General features: G+C 37.8%; 1 protein-coding gene across 6 annotated transcripts in view; it reads left to right on the forward strand.

Moving 5' to 3' along the window:
- The first annotated feature begins 120 nt into the window (after positions 1 to 120).
- AGL (amylo-alpha-1, 6-glucosidase, 4-alpha-glucanotransferase) overlaps positions 121 to 26,151 on the forward strand; it is a 36,166-nt gene continuing 10,135 nt past the window's right edge. Inside the window, exons 1-25 of one of the 6 annotated variants that reach the window (XM_050977590.1) lie at positions 121 to 502; positions 1,482 to 1,631; positions 4,492 to 4,702; positions 5,596 to 5,798; positions 6,230 to 6,433; positions 10,255 to 10,436; positions 10,648 to 10,759; positions 11,050 to 11,170; positions 11,345 to 11,447; positions 11,536 to 11,633; positions 12,221 to 12,360; positions 14,048 to 14,235; positions 15,806 to 15,929; positions 16,526 to 16,689; positions 17,218 to 17,319; positions 17,548 to 17,700; positions 17,781 to 17,931; positions 19,063 to 19,187; positions 19,298 to 19,410; positions 19,524 to 19,658; positions 20,181 to 20,311; positions 20,884 to 21,020; positions 22,474 to 22,607; positions 23,758 to 23,933; positions 25,612 to 25,714. In XM_050977590.1, coding sequence (XP_050833547.1) covers positions 1,550 to 1,631; positions 4,492 to 4,702; positions 5,596 to 5,798; positions 6,230 to 6,433; positions 10,255 to 10,436; positions 10,648 to 10,759; positions 11,050 to 11,170; positions 11,345 to 11,447; positions 11,536 to 11,633; positions 12,221 to 12,360; positions 14,048 to 14,235; positions 15,806 to 15,929; positions 16,526 to 16,689; positions 17,218 to 17,319; positions 17,548 to 17,700; positions 17,781 to 17,931; positions 19,063 to 19,187; positions 19,298 to 19,410; positions 19,524 to 19,658; positions 20,181 to 20,311; positions 20,884 to 21,020; positions 22,474 to 22,607; positions 23,758 to 23,933; positions 25,612 to 25,714 — 3,392 coding nt within the window. In that variant the 5' untranslated portion in view covers positions 121 to 502; positions 1,482 to 1,549. Of the gene's footprint in view, positions 503 to 776; positions 1,060 to 1,169; positions 1,386 to 1,481; positions 1,632 to 4,491; positions 4,703 to 5,595; positions 5,799 to 6,229; positions 6,434 to 10,254; positions 10,437 to 10,647; positions 10,760 to 11,049; positions 11,171 to 11,344; positions 11,448 to 11,535; positions 11,634 to 12,220; positions 12,361 to 14,047; positions 14,236 to 15,321; positions 15,446 to 15,805; positions 15,930 to 16,525; positions 16,690 to 17,217; positions 17,320 to 17,547; positions 17,701 to 17,780; positions 17,932 to 19,062; positions 19,188 to 19,297; positions 19,411 to 19,523; positions 19,659 to 20,180; positions 20,312 to 20,883; positions 21,021 to 22,473; positions 22,608 to 23,757; positions 23,934 to 25,611; positions 25,715 to 26,151 lie in introns of those variants that run through there. The other 5 variants (XM_050977589.1, XM_050977588.1, XM_050977592.1 and 2 more) reach the window with 5 other exon arrangements.

Raw genomic sequence — 26,151 nt, forward strand, 5'->3', positions numbered from 1 at the left:
CGGAGTTTGTAGTCTTGTCCACACACTATATATAGCACTTAAACTCTGGCTGACATCATGTTTTTTCAGCAGCGCAGCCTATCAGGATGGAGCCGGCCGCCCGGCGCTGGGTGCCGGCCCTGAGGCAGCGGGGCGGGAACGCTGAGGGAGCGGCTGGGCTCCAGACACCTAGCCCTCAGCAGAGTGCCCGGTAAACCGCACAGAGCTCCGGACTCAGGTGGCCGGACCCCGCAGGGGGACTCCTCGTGCCTGGGCGCACCAGCCGAGCGTAAAGGCGCTGCTGGGGCTACGGCTGTAGAGGCTGACAGCAGACAGGACCACCACACCGCGCTGTCCGACAGCCCTGCCGGGCTGCAGGGCCCAGGCTCGCGGGGAGATCAGCCCACTCGCTGCCGCAACAGCGCGGGGCACGGGGGAACCCCTGAGGTAGCCCTGAGGTATCTCTGGGAGAACCCTGGGAAATCCTGAGGGAACCCTGGGGTACCCCTAAGATATTCCTGAGGTATTCCCTTCAGGGCGCGCTTCGCGGGGCCGCCAGCGGAGGGGCGGGACCGGGGACGAAAGGGCGGGGTCGGTTCGACGGGGCGGGGCCGAGAGCGGAAGAACGGGGCCGGGCAGGACCGGGCAGGGCGGGACCGGGAACGGAGAGGCGGGACCGACAGGGCGGGACCAAGGCCGGAGGGGCGCGGCCAGGTGGGGCCTAGAGCGGAGGGGCGGAACCTGACGGGGAGAGAGCGAGAGTGGAGGGGCGGGGTTGCCGCGGCCTGGCCGCCCCGCAGCGCCGTCGGGGCGGGTCCTGGGCTCTCGCGGGAGCTGCGCCGGCGCCGCCCGTCTCCGAGCGCGGCCGCCGCGGAACCAATAAACTTTGTTTAAAAAGAAAAAAGGCAAGGAAAGGGCAGGAAAGGAGCGGTGCCGCCGCGGCGGAGGGCAAGTGCGTCACTGACCGCCTAACTAGCCCGGGGCGGCCCCTGCGGGCAGCTCCAGCCCCGGCTCCGCTCGGCCTCGGCATCCGTCGCCCTCCGCGGGGAGCGGCGCCTCCGCTGCTCTGCGGGCCCGCTTGTGAGTATGGTGGAACGGCTGCGGTGGGCAGCGCTCCCCGCGGAGGGCGGCGGGGCGGCCGTGAGGGGCCTGGCGGGGCACTCCGGCAACGCCGGGGCGGGCGCGAAGAGTGACAGGTGTCAGGCTTCCCCTTCCCGGGGGCACCCCTGTAGCTCTGGCTGCGGGCCGGGCCGCGCTGTGGGACGGGAGCTGCTTCGGGGTGCTGCCGGCGGCGGTCTCCGGCCGGGGCAGGGCTGGGCTCTGCCTGACAGCTCGTCCCGTACCGCCTCCCCTCCGCCCTGCCCTGCAGTGCCGAGTCTCCGCGCTCCCCCGGGACCGGGGAACATGTAAGCGCGGCCGGCGGCGTGAGTCGCTCCTGAGCGGCCGCATGCTGCCGGGGGTCTCCGCTGACCCGCGGGGTTTTGTCTGTTCCCTCACGGCAGGGCTCGCCTCTCCCTCCCCGCACTGAGAGTCCCGGCGCGGCGGGAGCGCCGGACGGGCGGCCGCAGCCATGCCGGGCGGTAAGGAAACGCGCCTGCTGCACCTCGGCGAGATGGAGAAGCTGGACAAGACCCTCTTCAGGTTGGAGCAGGGTAGGTCGGGGTGCCGGGGCCGGGTGAGAAGGAAATGGCCGGGACCTCGTCATCGTCTTTGGATGGTAGTGGAAAGAAGAGCTCATCCTGAAGTGGAGGGGTTTTGGGGGTATGTGGGGGGTGTTGTTGGTTTAGGTTTGGGGGTTGGTTTTTTTTGTTTTGATTTGTTTCCGCTGCAGAGCTCTATGGACTCCTTAAACTCATGAGAAATGAAGAGATTGGTCAAGATCCGTCAGTCTTCATGGGACTGAAGCACAAAGCATTTTTTACACAGACCTTCTCTTTTTATAACTTGTACTTCAGTGACCTGAAAAAGTCCTCATAAGTCAAGATCTCCAGTGTTTATCTTCTTATGCAGCACTCCATGTTTTAATATTACAATTTTGAAATTTATCGGTAGTACTTGCATTTTGCAAAGTCTGCAGGTTTGGGGTAGTGTTTCAGAATATAAGCTCTTTAGCACTCCTAAATCTTGTAATCAGATTTGTTATATTATCAGAGCTATGTATCATGCTGCATACTTAAAAGAACTTAATGTTATGTCTTCCTGAGAGTGTTTTTAAGGCTATTTGTAAAAAAAGTCCAAAACTAAAAACCATCCACTAATTGGCCTGCTGTTATCCTGCTTAGCAAATTTAGACTCTAAAACTAAAGCCCTTGTATTTAAAAAACATTTTAATGGTCCAACAGTTTTTAGTAAGAGTTTTTGTGGATTTTTTTACAGTTTGTTACTACTCTAGGAACATAAGAGGAGCAAGATTTTGATTCTTGAGAATAAAAATTCTTTTCAACTGTATTGGTTCTAAAAATCTTCTGACCAGCCTAATGTTAAGGAAATGTCAATAGTGAAGAAGTGCAGAGTTGATCCTAACTTTCATTTTTACTTATCCATCAAGTTGTGTAAATTTTCTGGAAAGGAGGGAAGCAGAAGTGCATAGCTGTCAAATATTCAAAGTGCCCCTGCTGGTAGCAGTCTCTGAGAGGGCATAGCTAATTTTGAGCACAGCATTTCTGATGTCAGTGTAACTCTTAGAGGAAATAAGATATCAGTGGCATATATCCCTGTGCTCTAATTTTAGTTATCCCTGTAACAAAATGTCAGGCCAGTACTGAAGAGAGTGTACTTAACCTTCCAAAAGTGGTTTTATACCTATATCTATTACATTCAAATGAGCTTCATTTTACCTGACAAACATTCAGATCTGAATACAACTGCTTTGCCTGGTGGGTTTTGGTGCAGTGGTGATTTTGTTAATGAGAGAAACACACAGCTGGATAACACTTACATTTAAATGTGTTCAGGCACTGAACTCTGGTATTAGAGTCCCCGTGATTCTATTTAATAAACAAGTCATATTTTTCAGCTTTAGATATTGTAACTTCGTGTCCAGAATTTTTTGTACTTTCTCATTCATTATCTGTGTACTAATAATTTCCCCCTTTTTTGCAAATACTCAGGTTTCTTTTACTCCCAGTTTTGTAGGCTGCTAGGGCTAGTAGGTGATTTACTGCACTTAGCTACGTGACTGGCATGTTCTGTGTAAGAGCTTACATCTGTTTCGTTCACTTGAATGAACCCGTACTTAGCCACTTGTGATGGTGAGCCTCATACCTGCAAGTGGAAACCTTTCTAAAACCTCCTGACTAAACAGAATTTTTTATGTCTAACTCAGTAGAGTACATTATGCTTTTATGTTCTAATTTTTTAACTTAGTTTTTTCTCATTATCACAAGTATCTTAAGCTTAAACTTAAGCCTCTTTCTATGTCTGTGTGAGACCTGAAGCAAACATACAAGATTCCCTTTGATTTGTTGAGCTCTCTGAAAGTTTAACAATTTGTATGTTGTAGATCACACATAAGTATACATGATTATTCCATTAAAACATAAGGAATTTACCTGTTTAATGAATCCTCAGTGAATAATGAAGGTATTTGAGATATTTTATGGTTTTAAATGTGTTCCTAATTCTTTTCAGATGTTTTCATCAGCCTATTGTAAAGACTTGGTAAACCTAAGTACCTAAAGACTATGTAATCCAAAATCCACATAAAATTGTGTGTAGTCTGATCATCGTGTTTTGCTTTATTTTAAAAATAAAACTTTATGTAGCAAAGACAAAAAAATTGGAAAGAAGATGAATGGTACCATGTAAGTAAAGAAAAAAGGATATATGTAAAGTATGACAAGAACAATGTTAGAAAGGGAGAGATGATGCAGTTTTGAGTGCTGCAATATAAGGTTTGAACCTATTAAAGAATGTCCAAAGAAGAGCAGTGAGGATGGTGAAGGGCCTTGAGGGGAAACTGTCTGAGGCATGGCCGAGCTCACTGGGCCTGTTCAGCCTGGAGGAGAGGAGACTGAGGGGAGACCTCATTGCAGTCTGCAACTTCCTTGTGAGGGGCTGACACTGGTCTCTGCTCTCTGGTGACCAGTGACAGGACCCAAGGGAATGGCATGGACCTGTGCCAGGGGAGGTTTTGGTTAGATGTTAGGAAAAGGTTCTTCACCCCCAAGGTTGTTGGGCACTGGGACAGCCTGCCTAGGGAAGTGGTGACAGCACCAAACCTGACAGAGTTCCAGAAGCATTTGGACAATGCTCTCAGGCACATGGTGTGATTCCTGGGGAGTTCTGTGCAGTACCCAGAGTTGGACTTGAGCGGTCCTTGTTAGTTGCCTTCCAGCTCAGGATGTTCTCTGATTCTAGGCTGTAGAAATTTGTAATTGTGCTGAAAGTCCTAGCATATATGATGGTGTTATTGATACAGTAACAAATTAGGAATTGTGATGAGAAACTAGAAATATTTAGTCCTCCTGATCAAGTGATTTTACCTTTTACCTTTTGTCTTTTTCTCTTGAGGTTTTGAGCTACAATTCCGATTGGGCCCAACTCTTCAGGGCAAGGCTGTTACTGTGTATACGAATTACCCAGCTTCTGGAGAAGTGTTTGATCGCCACAAGTTCAGGACACTGTCGTGGCACAATCCCACAGGAAAAGAAGATGACTCTGACAAATACTGCAAGTTGGATCTCCAAATTTCTGGGTCATACCAGTACTATTTTAGTCTTGGGTAAGTGAAATTTGTATACCTGCAGCTGAATGCAGTTTGCTCCCTTGGTCTACATCTTAGTTTGAAAACCTCCCTTTTTTTTTTCCAATGTATTTTTCAAATTGCAATCAAGGGACCAGTTAGAATCCACCAATGAAAAACAGTAACTGGTGGTTATATAGTACTTTCTCATGCAGAGATATTCTGGAGAAAATGCGGAGCTAAGCTGATCAGCTTTCTGTAAATGTTGGAGAAGCAGTGTATTTTTACAAGTTGTCAAATTCATCAGCATTCTGAGCAGCTCGATGATTATTTTGTACTTCATTGACTTTGAGGGTTGTTTTCTATCTATCACAGAGGTTCTGGCATTCTTTACTTGGATTCTTCACTTTGTCTTTTGTTTTAGTGGGACAACTTCAGAGGAGAATGCCTCTGCCTGTAATAATTGTAGTCTGGTATTTTGTGTTTCTGAAAGATGGGTGGTTAAATTCTTCCAGGCTTAGGACATTTGGCTCAGGTACCTTGCTGAGAATGGGGCTCAAAATGTAGATTTACATGTAATAGATGGGCAGTCTATAGATGGGCATCTATAGATGGGCATATGCTTCCATATGCCAAAAGGAGGAATGAGTACTCCATCTCAGAAAATGGCAAAGGTATGTCATTTTTCATGAGTTTTAACCTCTGTATTCCATTTTTATTCTTTAAGTCCAGTAGAGAGATGATGCACAAGAGATGAACATTTCAGTGTTTACTATTTCCTTCATGTGTCATACAGTCCTGTTCCCCCTCTCCCTCCAGCTACTGTGTTGGGCTACTGTGTTTCTGAAAACCTATGCTATTTGAATTCTCTTTCTGAAACAGACTGGTACAACGGGTGTTAATTATACCAATGAAAATTATTTTTTTCCTAGAAATGAAAAAAGTGGTGGCGGTTACATAGTTGTGGATCCCATTTTGCATGTTGGAGCGGATAATCATGTGCTGCCTTTGGACTGTGTTACACTACAGACATACCTCGCTAAGTGTCTGGGACCGTTTCATGAATGGGAAGACAGGCTTAAAGTGGCAAAAGAAGCAGGTAATGCTAATAGGCTTAAAGTGGCAAAAGAAGCAGGTAATGCTAACAGACATATGCAAGAATATAAGTTTTTGTTTGATGATCAAAACCCATACAGAAGAGCTTTGTTGTAAACAATTAATAGATTCTTTGTCAATAATATATTTTCTACTATATTCAGTTTCATTAACAGATTTAGTCAGTGAATTGATAAAATATTGGCAGAGGTGCACAAATTCAGGGATTTCTTAGTATTGGAAACAACTTATTTTATTGTTTTCATTTCAGATAGACTTGGAACTTTGTAGAACTGACAGGGTGATTTTTAAAGCTTGTGTTACATAGAATTTCAAGGGGAAGATTCAGATTAATTTACATTGCTTCTTTCAAACAGCAGCTCTGAGTACATAAGTGCAGCTTATTATGCTTCTTTCAATTTGCTTTGGGTTTTCTTTTCCTCATTAAATAAATGGGTTTTTATTTCATAGGTTACAACATGATTCATTTTACGCCACTACAGATGCTTGGACTATCTAGATCATGTTATTCATTGGCTGACCAGTTAGAAGTAAACCCTGAATTTTCAAACCATAATAAAAAGTGCACTTGGAGTGATATAGGAGCGCTTGTGGAGAAACTGAAAAATGAATGGAATATGCTTTGCATCACAGATGTAGTCTACAATCATACTGGTATGATTTTCATGTATTAATAACCAGATTAGTCATATATTATTTCCTTTAACCCATTTTTAGTATCTGTTTTAAACAATGTAGTTGTGTCTGTCTTTGAGTCTCTCAAATCCGGGACAACTCCTTGCAATTATAACTGATACGTCTCTGTAACAGGTATAAAAGAACTTAGTATTGCTACTGAAAAAGTGAGGAGAGCCCTTCTTAAAGAGAATTAATAAGTTGTGTATCTGTATTTATATAATATGCCTATCTTCATTATCTGTGGTGTGCAGTTCCCATATATTTGAACAGAGTCTGTATTATGAATTGTTTGATGAGCATAAACTGAGTACTTTCTTGTTAACAGGGTGTTACACTTGCAGCTGCTTAAAAGTAACTGCTATAATTTAGGTCTAACATGCAGACTAGAAACTGAGTTGGGACAAGAAGGTAGGATTAAATAAGGGGGAAAATGTTACAGCTCAGTCTGTGGGGGAAGAAAGAAGAGAGCTTTGTGTTTGGGGCAGGCTTTTTTTTAAGCATAGATATGTTAATACATCAAAGCTGGTACTTATCTTAATTGCTTGAGGGACAGTGCATTTTCTTCTCTTTGATCTGATGAAATCTACAGTGTAGTGCTTAATAATTTGTAATTTTGTTGATTATTTGGATAATGAGTTTTCTTTGTTTATAATGCAATTGCTACTGCATACTGTAATCCTAAAGATCATAATTACCATTCTCATACCAGAGACAACAGCAAGGGGTTATGTAGATTGATGTCTTTTGAGGCTCAAAAATGCCTAAAAATAAATAATTTCTGAATTTCAAGCTTTATTTGCTTTAGTTCTTTGGTGTTGACTTTTGCCAAACATTCCTGTCCAGTCAGTCTGGAACAGAGTGCTTTCCCTGTCTGTTTGTTGAGAAGTTACTAATTATATTTGGCTCTGTGTCTGAGGGAATCAGGCTTTTGAACAGCGATGCTTGAGATCGTCTCATTTTTAAACAGTGTATATTTGCATGCTACTAAAGGGAATGTTTTTTGATGGACAGAAAGATCTTAACTACAGTAGTTACACACCAGAATATATTTGAGAAGGAAAATGACATGTTATTTGGATACATTTGTAGAAGGACTTTTTTGGGTTGCATTCAGAGTTAAAGTATTCTTCATTGGGATGGATGACTCAACATTTGTACTATGGTGGAAGGATGTTCAGAAGTGTCTTCTAAGACCCTCTAAGACACTTCTAAGACACTACTCTTCTAAGAGGATAGAAATATTCAGATGATTGTGGTTCTTAGGTCATTAAGCAAGGTATCCTTGATGACTTTCTTGTCTGTCATGACCCTTCCATCTGTTGGTAGTTTCTGCTTTGTAGTGGAGACCATTGTTTAAAAATGGCATTGCTTCCCCTCTGCTCCTGTGGGAGCCAAGCAGCATCACCTGCAAGATCTGGCATTAAGCTGGGGTGTTTGGTGTGAAGCCCACACTGTGGGCTCAGCAGGGATCAGTGGGAATCAGCTCTGGATGTCTCTGAGGCTCTAACAAAAGGCAGCACCTGTGGCTCAACTTGAAAAGTGAAGTCATGTGCTGATGTAAAATGTCCCTGAGCCTTTGGCATCTATGCAGGAGTATCACGGATAAACTTGAAAAACCCTCTGTGGTAACTGAGGATATTCGAATAAGAAATATTTACATTTACTTTTCACCAGGAGACAGAAGAAAGATGGTTGGAGTTTTTTTTCTTTTCTGAGCTTTCCATGGCTGAAATAAAACGTATAAAATAGTAAAAATAAAGTGAAGTAAATTATGTGTTACTTTTCTTTCACAAGAGGCAAATATTGTACAATTGAAATATAGCACTTGAGTAAATCTTACCTTCAAGTAAAGTTCATGTTTAATTTATATAAAAAAATTAGTTAGTTAAGAAAATATTTTCAGATTTTTATGAGAAGAATGTAATGAATTTTAGAAAGTTTTCGGTAATTCCTCATCTTGATATTTCCATATTCCTTTACTTTATTCTATACACATACTCTTTAGTATGGCATTTTTTCCTTAGCTGTAGCAATGTAATCACCAGTGATGTTTTGGATAATTTTTTTTCTGCAATTACATTTCTCTTATGTTACATTGCGAATCACTGGAACTTTCCTTCTGATCAGGAAACATCCTTCTGCTCTGTACCAGAATTAATGGAAGGCCTGTTGTCTTTTTTTTTAATGCTAACTCTTTAGGTCTAAATTATGTGTTGTCTTTGTATAATTATTTGTATTTACTTTTGAAATTCCTTTATAGTAAATTATAGTTCTTGTTAGAAGAATAGAACAAGTTGGTTTTACTTTCTGGAGAAGCAAATTTTTTTCAGAAGTAGTAAAGGATAAAGAAAAAAAGAGTAGGAGGGAATAATCTGTTTGGCCTGGAACAGCCTTTGACAGCCTAAACTTGATATTCCTTTACATAACTTTAAAACATGGTGCATTTAGTAGTAGGTTGTATTTGAACCACAAGGATTTTAATTTCCACAAATGGTTTGACCTTATAATGATGAAATTTTGCCATATCTTGAGATACAATGTAAAAGGGTGCTCAGGAAGAGCTATTCACACTATAGACTGAGGTAGTACTTCCCTTTTTTGCTTTGACATTTTTGTTTTAACTTCTTTGAACTAAGTAAACCTAGGATTTTAAGTGTTATTTGTTCCAATGTAATTCTGGACATATTAGTGACTCTTCATGTTTTCAATATAATAATTTTTTATAAATTTTCCCATTTGTGAAGTACTACTTCTGTTTTTCTCAGCTTTTCTGAAAGCCTGTTTTTTGTTCTTAGGCATTCTGTGAGGTTTTCTTTTTATTTTCAGTTTGGAATATTCATTCAAAAGAATATATTAAATTTATTTTCATTTAAACAGTATAGCAAAAGAGTTGCAAAAATAGAAAGAAATTAATTTTGGGATTTTTCTTCATCATTATACTTAATGAAAATCAAAATCAAAATTCTGTGCTATGTGTGTATTTACCTGTACTGCTGCATGCGTGCTGTCTATATTAAAATTCTACACCTGTGTTCTAGTGAAGGCTCCTTACCTTCTCTTAAGTTAAATTTTAATGTTCAGCATATCTTCTGGTGCTTGTTGATGCTGCAGGGGAAGCTTGGCAGATAGACACAGAGTGTAGTGTTTGGCCTGAATGAGTGTTCCATTTGCATGCACCAGACAGTGCACTCATCTTGCTGTGTAAGACTCAGTGATGTTGCTTCCTACAACTCAGCTTCTTTCTATGGACACAAGTATCACAGCTAATCCTTTCTTACATGCCCATCTATCTATATTTTGCAATAATTATTTTTTGTGTGTGTGCACTCTTCCTGTTTCACTGTGTGTGGCATCTTGACAGGATGAAGAATATTAAAAAATAAACAACTTTTATAGTGCAAGTTTGGGATGTATGTTTAGCTTTCAACACACAAGAATATCAGTATCTTACATTCAGTACTTGATGTATTTCTTGCACCAAAATTTATTTTTTTGTGTGTGTGTTTTAGAATTGGTGGCACTATTGCATATCTTTATATAACTAATAAAAAGTTTTTCTACAGTCTCTGCAGTTGTGTTTTTGACCAAAATAACCAGTAATAATGGTCAATCAGTAATAACATTTCTGCACAAGATAGGATTTTCTATTGACAGGGGAAACTTTAAATATGAATGAACTGTATGTGCTGTAGTACCTCAGCTTCTTGGTGTTGGGATGTTTACAAAATACAACAAAGGGTTCAGCTTACGTATTTACATTTTTATTTGGTTTTCCCCCCCTCCCTTTCTTCACTAAGCTACTAACAGTGAATGGCTCAGGATGCATCCAGAATGTGGCTATAACCTTGTAAATTCTCCTCACCTGAAGCCAGCTTGGGTCCTGGACAGAGCTCTGTGGCATTTGACTGGTATGGTGGCTGATGGAAAGTGTATTGCCAAAGGGGTCCCTCCCTTGATTGAAAATGATCAACACTTGAATGTAAGTGAGTGATAACTAAGTATAAGCTAATGAACTGCATAAATAGTTGAATAAACCTTTAATATTTCTAGGGTTGTGTAAATACAGAAAAAATGGTGTATGCTTTGCAGATAGATTTAGTGAAATAAGTCCTTATTCCCCCTTTCTTTTAACTTTTCTTAAATATGTTAACAAACAGCCTTAGTAACTAATGAATTTCTTATTTTTACAGTGTTTACGTAAAATAATTTATGAAGATATATATCCAAAACTGAAACTATGGGAATTTTTCCAAGTGGATGTTAACAAAGCTGTGCAGCAATTTAAAACGCTTCTAACTCAAGGTAAAGAAAGATTATGTTGCTGAAGCATGTGAATTATATATTTATAGTTCAAGAGACTTAGGTAAGCTTACAGTTTGACAGAAAATAAGATAATGCTGTTTTTTGCTATGTGAGACATCCACTGTGCGGATTTAGGCATACAAGAATGCTTTCAGGGCTAGGAAAATCTTAACAGACATTCAATACCTTCATCCACCCCATCTTGGTTATGCTAGAATTATAAAAGTTATGTGTCTGTTAAATGTAATTCCTCTTTTTACTTTGAGTACTCATTTCTGTTTTGTTCTCAGGCAAAATGGGCACTAAATCTGATCCAAATCAACACCTTCAAATACTTCAGGATCCTGATTATAGGCGGCTTGGCTGTACTGTAGATATGAACATAGCACTGGCAACATTTGTACCACACAGGTACCATATTACTGATTACAAGTTAAAATCTAAGTGAAGATAAACTTACAAAGACAAGACATTCTTTCAGACATGAGGAAAAAATCAGTTTTGATTCCTTTTAGTAATCTATGCTGCATGTTTTTAAAATATTTTTCTCTAATTGTTCTCTGCTTTTAATGTTGTCCTGATAAGCAATGGACCAGCTGCAATAGAAGAATGTTGTAACTGGTTTCGCAAGAGGATTGAGGAACTAAATGCTGAGCAATACAGACAAACTAGTCACCATCAAGAACAGGTGTTGAAATTATTGTTTTAATGCTGAGTTGCTTAAAATTGCAAATAAATGCAGGCATTTCAATAATGCATAATTCTATTACTTCCAGGCTGTCAATTGCCTTGTGGGGACTGTGGTTTATGAACGAATCGCTTGTAATGGTCCTAAGCTGGGACCTATCAGTAGAAAACATCCCTTGGTTACCAGGTATATGCATGTTTTCTTGTTTGTTTGGAAACTATTAGAATCTATCCAGGGAAAGCAAGTTGCAAGTTAAATTAAAATATACATTTATATTTAGAAATAAATGTGTTTCTTTGACATGGACAAATGCCACTTAACAAAATGACAGGAGTTTTTTTAACAACAGCAATAACTATTTCAGAAAGCTTGAGACAATACTCAGGGCACATCAAAACCTCACATAGTGCAAATTGCTGTTGTAGGTGGAAGAGGAGTGGAGCTAGGAAAGTTTACACCTTTCATGCTTTATGTACTTGATGCCACTCATATCTAAAGAGCTATAGCTTTACTCTTACAGTACCAGCTGACATCAGGATAGTGGCAACATCTGCTCTTACTCCTTGTCCTGGTTTAGCTCCTTCAAAGCTTCCTTCAAAATGGAAAACTCTCCATCATTTATGCAAGTTGCTCTCTTTTTTATCTGTATTATGTACAAGCCACTTCATAGCAGGTACTTTAATTTCAAAGACAATGAATTGCAGCTTAGGTTACCATGTGTGTTTGATCCATGTCTCTTTGATTTCTCCTTTAATTGCCTGTCTATTCCATAGGTATTTTACATATCCATTCAAAGAGCTGACTGTGGAGGAAGAAGAAACTATGATACATCAGCCAGATAAAGCTTGTTATTTCATGGCTCATAATGGCTGGGTTATGGGAGATGATCCTCTTAGAAACTTTGCAGAACCAGGTTTGTAAAAGAAATTGGAATTCTTACAAACCATTTAATACTCTAGCCAAAGCAATAAGGATTTTATTTAATCTGTCTTTTTTCCAGATTCCTATGAAGCTGCAGAATAGCTTATAGCACTTTAATTTCCCATTCAGCATACAGATGAACTGTAAGAACTGGAATTTGAGGTACAGTTTTACAAGATTTGAGAGGGAAACTACCAGCTTTCTGCCACTGAAATGGGGATGTCCTGCCTCCCCACTTTTGTCATTGTCTTTGTTGCTTACTTTGTACTTTGTTCCAACACCAGTGCTTGTTGGCATTTCCATGAGACAATGACAGTGTGGCAGAAAAACTAATGCAGTGAAAAGGTGAATAGTGTTTTACTGCATTAGTGAGCAAAAACTGGATCCTTGAAAAGTCCACTGAGTGGCAGTCAGGCAGTCAAGAGATGACCCAGTTAATCCAAATTAAGTATGCAGATTACTTCTGAAGGTAAAATAGGGCATGAAATCACCATGCACTAAAATATTGCATTCTAAACTCCTTTGGGGACAGTGTTGATATCCAATAAATGCAAAAAAAAGGTTGTGTTCAAAGTAGCCATTCATTTGGTAAACTAAATGAAACAAAGGCCGGTTTAATTGTAGTTAAAAACTGTCTGAAAGTTTGAGTCTGCTTTTCAAGCTAATCTGGTGATACTTCAGATACTCCAGTTAGCAAACATTTAATTTCTGCAAAGTAATCTACATCCCTTTCACTGAATTTTATTTACTTTTATTATCCTCGAGGATTGAGATCATATGTGTTTCAAGAGTGCTTTTGTTCAGTTGTCTTCAGATTATTCCCTTTTCTTCTAGGCAGACTTTTGTATCTTTTTTCCTCTCAGTCACTGACTTTAGTTAGCATTCTTAGTATCCGTTACTGAGGTTTCTCTTGTAACTCAGCTACAGGGTCGTGACTGCTTTATATTTGTGTTATGCATTTGTTTTATGCTGCACATTATTTCAACTGAGAACACAGTGTGAAAACGTGGTTGACAAAGGCGCCATAAAGGAATTGCAAAACAAATTCAGCCAGTTCTCTAAATGATCCTTTGAAAAATTCACAGTGTACATCCAAAGAAACACAGTTTTTCTCTCTGTCTGGCTGTGCTGCTGTTAGTGAAGAAGCCGGTTGGCTGTGCTTGCGTGAATGTTTTGGGAATTTGTGGTAATTTACGGTTGCTTTTCTTTTTTACTTAGTGGCTTTGGAAATTCATCACAGTCTGCTGTTAATAGTTTAACACAATGAGATTCTTTTTTAAATTTGACCAGTGTGAAAAACAAAACTACTAATTTTGTTTGTTGTTTGATGCTTTTTTCTTTTTTCTAAAGTACAGGTTTTTTTACTACTTTGAAGAATTAAATGGAATTTTATTTCAGTTTGAAGAATTGTTGCAGTATCACTATAGAAGCTAAATGTTCCCATGGAAGAGTGTGAAATTTTACATTAGTGTAGTATATATAGATTTTTGAGTTGATATGGCTTTTGTTAGAATTTTTACTGTTCATTATAGTGTTTTTCTGTTCTTCAGCAGTAGAAAATGTCACATTTTCATTTTGGTGCACATTCTATACTCTCTCTCTCTCTATATATGTGTGTGTATAAAAATACATATATATATATATATATATACACTATAGTGAATTTATCTCCTTTACAGGCTCAAATGTGTACTTGAGAAGAGAGCTCATTTGTTGGGGAGACAGTGTGAAACTGCGTTATGGTAATAAACCTGAAGACTGCCCATACCTCTGGGCACATATGAAAAAATACACTGAAATCACTGCCAAGTATTTCCATGGTGTTCGTCTGGACAACTGTCACTCAACACCTATTCATGTAGCTGAGGTACGCAAAATGAAACGTGCTCATTAGAAGGCAGCTTCCTGTCTGTGAAACAGATCCTGCAGATCTCACAGCAGCTGTGCAGGACTTACGTGGCAGAGTTTAAGTGGGGATGAATCTTCCTCATTGCATAAAATCAAGGTTTCTTGTCTGGTGATGTTCAGAAATGGTTTCAGCTACCTTAAACAGTAGAGTGGTGTAGTTATTGTATCTTTTACTTCTCTACTTCAGCTGCAATACTGTGAATGTTGGTGGGCCTGGCTAGCATTTCCTTCACTGAGCTGTGGACATAGTGCAATGACTACCAGTATCCAGTGTTAGTTTGAGCTGGAGTCATTGCCAAGACTAGATTAAAATTCTGACTGGGTTTGGTTTTCGGTTTTTGTTTGGCCATTTATATTTTGCTATTGCTAAATTCAGCAAGAAGTGCTTCACTTCACAGAATTGCAAAGCTGCTAGTGAACTCCTGCAACAGGTTTTGTCTGGCAGGTGTATTGCTAAGACTAGTGCTTCTTGTTTCCCAGGGAGCTGACTACGTCCCAAAGTTGTACTTGCCTAGTAAATTAGCTTTAAATAGGTTTGGAGTAGTGCATCTTGTTAGTGCCTAGTCTTAACTTTGTAACAGAGCTTACCTAAACCTATGAAGAGCTCTCTAAAACAAGTTGATTTGCCCATACAACTTGTAAGTAGCTCCTAAATGCAGCCTTTTCAAAACTTCTGCCATTCTTTTGTTTAGTGTTACTATTTTTGGAATGGTAACTGCAAAGGCTTAAACTGAAGTGCTGCTCAGATTTCTTTGTTTAGTAGGCATCTTTTTTTATCCGACCTTTGCTCTTGTATTTTGATTTAAGATTTTGTTTTAAAACAAAGTAGTAGTTAGCTTAAAGTCTATGGAAAATTGCCTAGAATTACTCAACCCACAAGTAATATCTGTAAAATATGGTTTTCTGAAACTTTCATGTTATCAATATTTTTTATGTGCTGCATAGATTGAATGATGGTTTATGTTCTGTTAACATTCATGTTAGTGTTTGTGTATACATAGCTGACAATGGATGTCTTGCATTAAAAATGTATTGTGATCTATAGGAGATGCTAGCAACAGCCAGATCAGTCAGACCTAATCTTTATGTGATAGCTGAACTCTTCACGGGCAGTGAGTACATTGACAATATTTTTGTCAACCGCCTGGGAATTACCAGCCTGATTAGAGGTACAATAAGCAGTTGAAAATTATGTAGGATTGTCATGTATGGTTTGGAGTTTTAAATGTGAAACTAACATTGGTATGCTTTTTTGTTTTTCTTACATATTCATGTTCTTTGCTTATGCAATTATCTTTTCTTCATGTTTTGTTTAACTTCTCCTGTGTTGTATGCTAATTCTTGGTTTTGCTTATGTTTGTGTGTCCTCTTCTGTGTAACAACTTGTTTTGTTCCTTAATTTTGGCTTTCTGTTTATCTTTGCTGCATGGCATTTTCCTATTGTCCAATCCCTGCCTAGCTTTGAAACTTGTCCTTTTTTGTATCTACCTTTCCCCTTTCTGTGGCTTTTTTGGCTGTGCTTTTTGCAGTACATGCTGGACACAGCTAGAAAATTGCGAGCCGATTTGTATGTAGTGGCTGAACTGTTCACAGGAAATGAGGAGCTGGACAATATCTTTGTGAATAGGCTGGGCATTACCTCCTTAATAAGAGGTAGGCTTGCTGCGTGTGTGGTCTCTTTCCAATGAGAGATTATAGTTGACATGCTTTTTTCAAGAAAAAGTTTTCTACTGGATTATGTGCTTTAAATTTCATACTCAATGTAATCAGAAGTACAAGTTCTGTATTGTGGTATCAACTTCTTTGATAATTGGCAGAAAATAAAGTATTAGCCATAAAATAAGAGAAGACGTCCTTTGTTAGTTTACAGAAGGTTAAATATTTTATTCTTGATCTAGTGAAGGAAAAAGGAGTTGTAGCACAGTTCTGCTATGTAAGTCCTGCATCATGTCTGATTTTTGTTGCATGAATTTTTTAAAGCCTGTGAGAAATAGTTTGATGTCTGCTTTTTTATCCTTTTTTTCCCATTAGCTTTCTCTTCCTTAATACATTACAGTAAATTGAATATTCCAAGGCTGTGTTTCCGTAATGGAGAATATAGCTATATGTGTTTGATTTTTTTTTTTTTTAATGATTGAACACACCAAAATAACAACTTCTAAATGCCACATTAACACCTTTGTGTGTACTGTCGTGTGTGTGGTAGTTATTCTTATGCAAACACTTAGGTGTTCTGTTCTGTTCTGTAGAGGCCATGACTGCCTACAATAGCCATGAAGAGGGGAGGTTGGTCTATCGGTTTGGAGGTGAGCCTGTCGGATCTTTTGTTCAGCCACGTCTGAGGCCTTTGATGCCAGCTATTGCTCATGCACTGTTTATGGATATTACACATGATAATGAATGTCCAATTCAGGTGAGTATGTAAACAACAACAACAAAAATTACCATTAATATTTATGGGAGTGATATTTCCGAACTGTGGGAGGGCTTGATGCAATCTGGATATCGTGAACAATATTTAGAACAAATGCAGTTCAGCTCAAGCTTTCTTGCAGAGAAAAAATTTTTGTAACAATACCTTCTGACATTGAAGATTTTTTCTTTCAAGGGAGAAGTATATAAAGTTACTAAATAAACTGGTTTGAGTCTTTCATCGAGCTGTTGTAAGCAGCTTATTGACCTGTTCTCCTGAACTTGTTTACAGGCAGGAATGAGAGAACGTGGTGGGCAGGGAGGGCTTATTTTGATGATTTTTCTAAGTTCCTTTTCTTAGTTAATTTGTAGAAATTTTCTCCAATAATTGTATTATAATTGAGGAAATGATGACCATGGGATTAGCACTTCCTTTGTTAGATTGAGTGCATCAATCTAACAAAGCTGAATTGGGAGGATTGAATATTTTTGTTTTCACTATTCATTACCTATATATTTTTTGATGTAGCACCGATCTGCATATGATGCTCTTCCTAGTGCGATGATTGTTTCCATGGCATGCTGTGCTACAGGAAGTACCAAAGGCTATGATGAATTAGTACCACACCAGGTACGTGTCTCCAATTCAACTCCTGAGCTACCTTTAAAAATACCTTTTGTTCTCATCTTAGAACACATATTTAATGTTGTTTGTTTGAAATTCCAAGCAGTTTGCTGTCTGGCATTATTTCAGATTGTCCAGCTTCATATGAAATTTTAATTTATTCTACAGTTCAGACCTGAAGGTGTGGTTATTTCCCAGAGTAGTTCATATTTGCTTAAATTTGTTTTTTTACAGATCTCTGTAGTATCTGAAGAGAGGTTTTATTCAAAATGGAGTTCAGCAGCACATCTGACCTCTGGTGAAGTTAATTTCCAAACAGGAATTCTAGCAGGAAGGCTGGCCATAAACAGGCTGCATCAGGAGCTGGGGGCTAAAGGCTTTAATCAGGCAAGAAGTGACGGTAACACTGCGATTTCTTCATATGTGTGCTCTGAGTGGGCACAGTTGCAATGTTATGTCTTTTCTAGGTGTATGTAGATCAAGTTGATGAAGATATAGTTGCAGTGACAAGACACTGCCCTAACACACACCAGTCTGTTGTGGCTGTGTGTCGAACTGCATTCAGGGATCCTAAAACTTGTTTCTACAGTAAAGAAGTACCTGAAATGTGTATCCCAGGTAAACACACTCCTTTCCAAAAGCTGTTGTCGTATACAAAAATTTCAAGTTATTCATGCTTTTTAACTTCAAGCACATGCTCATGAAATCCATATAAGAATTTTCAGTATATAACACTCCTTTTATATCTACTAACGTGTATGTCACAAAAGTGGTTAAAGAACCAATAACAGACTTGCAATGCTTAGGGTTTTCAGAAACATTCAAATTGAGTATAATCCTGCTGCAAGTTCCCCAGGGGATACGGGGACAGGGACGAGGTGGGGGGGGGGGGGGGGGGGGGGAGAAATCAGGTCTTCTATGTGAACTAGTAATAGTTAATAGTGAGATGGTTAATTTTGCAGAGTTGGGAGGATTATTGTTTATTCTGTTATACTGGGAAAAAAAGGTTAAAATTTTATCCTATTCGTTGATTCCATTGCTGTTCAGCTTTCACTTGAAAATACATCCTGAAAAGAACTCTGTACTTAATAAGTTAATGTAAAGACAATATGTATGCAGTACATATATTAATACATAGTATATGTATGCAATACCTAATTAATGATGTGGAGTATTTACTGTACTTAAAAGTAGCAAAATATAATGACTTCTATACATTACCTGGAAATGATTCTGAAGAGAAGCTTTCCAAACTGGCTTTTTAAATATACTTAGTTCTTTGAGCACATCTGTATGCTTGTTTTAAAATCAGTCACATTATATTTTAAGTCACAAGACTTGCGTGTCTTATGTCTATGAATTACTTAAAGGATACAGAAAATTAGAATCTGTATATTAATAATAAACTAAAGATAAACCATCTGTAGCTGCAGTTTGGAAAGCAGTCTAGCACAGTCTCCTAAAAGACAATAGGCAAATTAAGAAGGCTGAGGACCAGTAAAAGACATCTGATTTTATGATTAATTTATTATAAAATAACAAAAATTGCCATTTTAAATACAGTATAGCATATAAGTGTATTTATAGATATTTAAAATACTTGCCATAAGTTTCTGTTCTGCTGTACGACAGAGAATTGTATATTGAATATTTGGCTTTTTCATTTTAATTTTTGTTTCATATTTTAAAAGAATCACTTTTTTCATTTCAAATATCCTAAGAGCTGCAACATGGTTTAACTTTTTCTAGGAAAAATAGACGAAGTAGTACTTGAGGCAAGGACTATTGAGAGAAGTGCTAGTCCTTACAAAAAAGATCTACATTTTATAAATGGATTGCCTAATTTCACAATAGAACTCAGAGAGCATATCCAGGTAATTACCCTCCTTCACCCATGTTCTGATAAAATATTTTTTAATTTGTCATATTTTGTATTAGAAAAAAGACAGTGGATTTCAGTTGCAAATTTCTTTTCTTTTTTAAGATAAAAGACAGTAAAATCATAAAGCAAGCTGGAACTGCTATAAAAGGGCCAAATGAATTCGTTCAAGAAATAGAATTTGAAAGATTGACACCAGGAAGTATAATAGTATTCAGGTATGGTATTATAGCTGCCATATGGCTGTGTGGGTTTGAAAAGTGTGAGAGGGGACTGGAGAATAGTTCTTCTAAGTGCTGTATTTCTACAAGATAGGCATTTTTATTTACAGAGTTAGTCTGGACCCAAAGGCACAAGAGGCTGTGGGCATACTCCGCAATCATTTGATCCAGTTCAGCTCTCATTTTAGATCTGGAAGTCTTCCTGATGATCACTCAGCACCAATATTAAAAACACCATTTTCTTCGTAAGTATTCTTTAAGTTTCTGACTTAGAATTGAGAGAGCTACTAGGGAAACAGAGAATATTATGTACATCTACTGAGGATTGTTGAGTTTTGGTGCTGGTGAGACAGATGGAGTTTGAATTGTCAGAGTGCAATGAAAACTATGAGAGATCTTCTTATATGTACAATACTAAGTGGAGCTAATACTGAAAAACTTACCAGTTTGTGTAATTGCTGCCTAGAGTAGACTTTTTAATGTGGTCTGCTTCTCAGTGTTAGGGTGTGATTGTTTGGGTGTGATTTTGAACATAATGCTGTGTTTCCAAATAAACACTGAAACATCTGAGACGATCTTGAACACCTGAAAAATTAGGATCCTAATTTCCAAGATGAAGTACTGAGAGAACTGTACATATTTTAGTATTTTCATTTAAGTCTGGAATGAGAATTGTTTGTGAAATCCTTTCCCCCTTTAATTACTGATGTTATTTTGTTATGATGTTACTATTTTTATTGTCTTTTCTTCTCCCCTGTTTTTTTCAGAATTGCATCTAAACTAACTTTGGCTGAACTAAATCAAGTGCTGTATAGATGTGAGGCAGAAGAACAGGAAGATGGTGGAGGCTGTTACAATATACCAAACTGGTCACCCCTAAAATATGCAGGCCTCCAAGGTAATAGGTTCATCATTATTTTTTGTCAAGTAAAAAATGTAAATGAGAACTGCTTAATCTAGATCACATCACACAATAATGCTGTTGTGTTGCTGCTGCTATTGTTTAGTAAAAAAAGTAGTTTTTTTCTGCTTGACCTCGCTACTAATTGATGTTGTACCCAGGAAATCCCATACTAGAGCAAAACTCCTCTCTCTCAATGCTTTGAAACTTAACACTGCAGCCCAGGATGTGTTTTAATACCAGTGCCTTGACTTTTAAAGTAAAAAGAAATATTCTTCCAGTGAAAAGTTGGATTAATCTAACCTGAGGTGTTAGTAGATTACTGAGGAGGGTCTGTCATTTATCAAACATACAATTTTCATCATGGTAGTTATTTGCAATGATGTTAATAAGTTTCTAGGATTTATGCTGAGGAAACAAGAATTGTGTTGTAGTTTAACTTGTTATGCAGATGGAGAGAAGCAATCCAGTTTATGCATCTGTTGCTATGTACCTTTTGCTCCTGCATTGTAACTGCTGTTTGTGGTAATGGTGTGTCTTTTAATACAGAGTTGGGTTTGTATCTTCAGGGTTAATGTCAGTGATGGCAGACATTAGACCAAAGAATGATTTGGGTCATCCATTTTGTGATAATTTAAGATCTGGAGATTGGATGATTGATTATGTCAGTAATCGTCTGATTTCACGTGCTGGAGCCTGTGCAGAAGTGAGTAAAAATACTTATTTGGTGACTTCAGGGTTTTAAATTGCTAGTTAGTTTCATTTCCAATTACTGATATTTTTTTTCTAATTCAGACTGTCTATAACATATTTCCTGCCTAGAAAATTTCCTCTAGTAGATTAAACCATTAATATCTTTTTCTTCCCTCCCCTCGATCCTATTTAAGAATGGACTGCAAAAGGGAAATGAAAAATATATAGGGCATGAAGCTCTCCCTCCCTGTTTTACTTCAACTCAAATAAAAAATGAAATTACTGATTATTTTTTTTCCATTTAGGTTTTGGGGGGGTTTTTTGTTTGTTTTTAAGAAAGTACTTTCAAGAGAGTGCCTAAATAGTGCTGCATACGTGAGTATGACAGTTACAGTCAGCCAAGCACTAAGACAGGAATTTCTGAGATTCAAGGTTGCTTTATAGCTGCGTTACAGCGCAGTCCTTTTCTTTGTCATAGTTTATTTTCCTGCATGGAAACTGCTTTATTCTTATTTCACAAGACCTGATTTTTGTAACTTACCTAACAAATATAGTAATAAAGGTTTTAACCTTCTTACTTCATTTTATTACTGAAGTCAATTCTATTAATACAAAGCAGAAGAAAGGTTAAAACAGTCCAATGTACTGCAGTGAATGCTAAGTTTGACCTGAGAAACAGAGCTTTCTAGAAAACAAGTTAGTCTGATACTTGCCACCATTACTTCTCTTCAAAGACTATTGTTTTTTTCATGTATATTAGAGTTCTTAATTTGTAATGTCTCATTTTGTTTCAAAGACTTAAGTCATGTGAAACTAAACTTTACAGTTTTGCTTTCAGTGTAGTCTCATCACATGATGTTTTGACATGTCCATTCTTTATCTTCAAGGCTTAAATCTTTAGTGATGTACTAGAAAGTTGTCATAATGTTATTAAGCAGGACTAGAAGGAAATAAAAATACCTTCCAGATGTCAAATGGTTTGCAGTGATACAGAGATGTGAAGGTCTAGTATCCTGAGTCCAAGACACGCACCTGCAGTCATATTCACTAGTGGCTCTACATAATTTAGCTTTGATAGCTTTTTATTCCTGGTCTTAAGCTTCATCTCTTCAGTCCTGTCTTTGTAGCAATGCAAAACTTCTTTCCATGCTTGCAATATAGTGATGCCTTTTGAATTGTGACTTTTCTTTGCTACTTAATTTTAATAACAACTTCATGATAGCTCATTTTTTTACTATAATACTAGCAAAATAAAGTCTCCTTCTATAGTTCACATTTTGGCCCATTTAGTATGGATGCAATACATATTTTTCTCTACTACTCTTCAGCTAAAATACATTAAGAAAGTTTGGGCACAGCATAACTGGGGTGTAATACATGTACAAAAACTGTAACAATATGGATCCTGAAAGCACTGGCTTTTGAACTTTGAGGGACCAAGATCTAATTCTGTTGTATTTTACTAGGTTGGTAAATGGTTGAAGGCCATGTTTGTCTACCTAAAGAGAATTCCACGTTACCTCATCCCATGTTACTTTGATGCCATATTAGTGGGAGCGTACACAACGCTTCTGGATGTGGCATGGCATCAGATGTCAAGGTATGCTTGGCCTTTTTATCAGAGCTATAAAGGCATCTGTACATCATAACCTTTTAAATTTTATCTGCTGGAGAATGTAATTTGAATATCTTCATAGTCCTCTAATGTAGAAGGGTAAAATCGGTAGAGAATTATCAAACCCATTTTCTAACAGTGGTGGTTTGGAAGACGGAGCGTTCAGACATCTATCCAGGGTTTCAATTTATAACTACTGTTGGGATTGCATAGTAGGAGGAGGAAACCCTAAGCCAGCATCTTTTTTGCCAGGCTTTGGAAGCTTTTTTTTTTTTTTTTTTGCTATCATTTTAGTCCCAATGCAATGATTCGTTAAAGTTCAGGTAACTAAGAAAATACCAGATTGTATTTGATGCTGATGCTTTCTTCAACACTTCTCCATTATTACTCCCCACTATCTGAGCACTCTGCTTACTTTTTGAAATAACTGTCTAATCTTCAGAGTCTGTTTCTTTTTTTTTTTTTGCAAAGGGAAGGGAGACTCATTTGATGGAGGCTTCATTCTAGCTATGAATGTGCTGAACAAGTCAATACTGTTTGAAATGTTTTATAAAAACAGAGACAATAAAATGGGAATAGAATTTGGTATGGCTGTGAAATCATGGAATGTAATATATTTTATGAGAAAATGCTTGGAGATCAACTAGTCAGAAATGGAGATCAGCTATTTCAGGGAATGCCTTAACAGATTTTTTGATTTGCAGTTTTTGTATATATATGTAAAAATATGATCTTTGTCAAAACTAGTCAGTATTTTTCAACTTTTGTTCATAGTAAAATATTTTTTACCATATTTTTGAAATCTTAGGTGGGTGTATAGGCATTAACTAAACCAAAACAATTTATTTTTTTAACTGTTTTGTTGAAGTACATGTTATAAACACTTCCATGGCAGTAATCAATTAACATTTGACTCTTAACATTGGGGACCCATTCTAGGAAAACAAGTGATTTACAAATTAAATCTTAGATAAAAAGTCAGTTAATGCAATATGCTAGTATTAAATCATTGGGTTTTTTTTAATTTCTTACATGTAATGCTTGTCATAGCCTTCTGTAAATGAAAAAGGGTTCTTTTTATAGACTGCTATTGTTGAATGCAAAGTTATTTTAATTTAATTCTGTTGAATTACAGCTTTGTTCAGAATGGATCAACATTTGTTAAACATCTTTCCTTGGGTTCAATCCAGTTATGTGGGATAGGAAAATACCCTTGTCTGCCAGATCTGTCTCCTTCCTTACAAGATGTTCCTTATAGGCTGAATGAGATTACAAATCAGAAAGAGCAATGTTGTGTTTCCTTGGCAGCTGGTAAGTGAGAACAACCTTTAAAAAAAAGTCTTCTAAACCAATTAAGTTGCTTTTAGTAACTATATTAAAATCTTCTGCATCATGTTTGAAATGATGCATATGTCAGAAACTGTGTATAAAATGTAGCAATTTCACTCACTTTGCCTAGTGTTTAAGGTAAAGATTTGCTCACATTAAAAGTGTGGGAGTTTTCTCTAGTAGTACTCATGGGGGTTGGGAGGGAGAGTTTTTATCTATAAATGCTTTATTGAGAGACTTTTCTTGCTATATTTGTTGTTACCATATACAGAGATTTTAAAAAATATTGTTTTCCTTTCCAGAAGACTTGCTTGAGATGAGAATACTTATCATAAGGGGTTTTAGTCTGTCTTTTATAAATGTGAATTTTAAAAGTGAACTGTAATGCAAAAGCAAGAGTGAATTTATAGTTTATATGTTCTCAGAAAGAACCATTAGCAGACCAGAAGAACTCCTGATCTAAAACTGTCTCCAAAAGGAAAGAGCATAAAAGCAGTCAGCCAAGTAGTATTTATACCTCCAAATGTTCTGCCAGCATCTGGCAGTCTTCCTATGGGCATTTGCCTATGTCCAAAGTATTATCTTCTGTGGCTTAGAATGAGTTTATTTTGGTTCTGAGTTGGCTCATTCCTTTTCTGAAGCCATGGAAACTTTTAAGCATCCACAGATGCAGTGGCATCTCTCTCAGTGGAGTGCTTTTCTTCTTTTTGCCATCACTCTTGTGTAGCTTTATTGCCTTTAGTTTCTGGATTTTAATAACATTCCATCTGTCTGCTTCAGTGTTACCTAGAAGCACAGAGGCAGTGTTCCCTTAAACTGGTCATAAAGATGAATTAAACTGAAGGTTTGATTTAAATATTCCTTTCACATACTCACTGGTAGTTCTGCCTGAGATTTTTAAATTATACACAGATTGTCATTCTCAAGTGCTGCTGTCATGTACTATAAATTTGCAGAGATGTGGAGGCCATATTTGAGAATTAGCAAATACTTTGTTAAAATGGCCAAGCATGCACAAGAGACTTCTGGTTTGAAACTTTACCTTGTGGAGTTTCTGTGTAATAGATCATAAAAAGAAATAAATGGCAGAAAAGACAAGTATGGATGTTACTGTTGCAATTATTATGCCTTATCAATTAGAATCATTCCTAAAGCTACATGTTATAATGTCTGCAGTAAAATGTAGATCTCAAAGCTGCTGGAAAAGAGAAACAGGATGTCTTTCACAGTGTCTGAGAACAGTCTTTTATTCCCTTTATGCTGCTGAGATGCCACAACTCTCATGCATAAATGCTTTCCAACAAAGTGTTCCAATCACAGTTCTGTTTTTTTTTTAGTTTTCTTTCTGTTGCTTTTCATTAACTTTTGGTTAAATTGCCAGGTGATTTCATAAAAATTAAAATGTCACTGTTAGTGGTATGAGAAGTGCTTTTGTGTGATCTTGAAATTCTGGAAGACATTATTCTAGAATAATGTCTTCCAGAATTTGATAGTTCTTCTATCAAGAACTCGGTCGAGGAGATTGTTTATTTGAAATATCTTAATCTAGGAAAATTTTATAAATGAGGTTTTTTTTTACTTCTGGTTATTTTATACATGTGTGCTTGGAGATTTCTGCTATATCAATTAATTAATAATGAATAATGGCATTTCTTTTCAGGTTTACCTCACTTTTCTTCTGGAATTTTTCGTTCATGGGGAAGGGATACTTTTATTGCACTAAGAGGGCTAATGTTAGTTACTGGCCGCTATCTAGAAGCAAGGTAAGACTGCCCTAGATGGTTCTTGTTGGCTTTGTAGGCAGTTAGAAAAAAAACAATGCTCTCAAAACCTGAGCTGATGCACAAGGTGTTTGAAACAGTTGATGTGCAGTATAAAACTTTTATGGCACTAGACATATTTGGGAGCTCCCTCTAAGTGGGATTAAAAATACTACTCAAATAGTCTTTTACCTTCTTAGCACTAATACAAAGCTGATGTTCTGTAGAGATAAGGTAGTTTTAACTCCAGCAGTGCTACTGTTTTTCCTTTTAAAAAAGTGATTGTTTCACTAGTACTTGCATCATTGTTGCTGAGCGATAACTTCAGAATTGTTTATGTAAAAACTTGAAGTAGCAAAAGAGAATACTGTTCTAAACAGAAAGCGCATGAATGCGGGTCTGTCATGATGTTTTTGTAACTGCTAGTATTTGTCTGTTTA

The sequence above is a fragment of the Serinus canaria genome, chromosome 8 (genome assembly GCF_022539315.1).
Source record: "Serinus canaria isolate serCan28SL12 chromosome 8, serCan2020, whole genome shotgun sequence".
Classification (NCBI taxonomy): Eukaryota; Metazoa; Chordata; class Aves; order Passeriformes; family Fringillidae; genus Serinus; species Serinus canaria.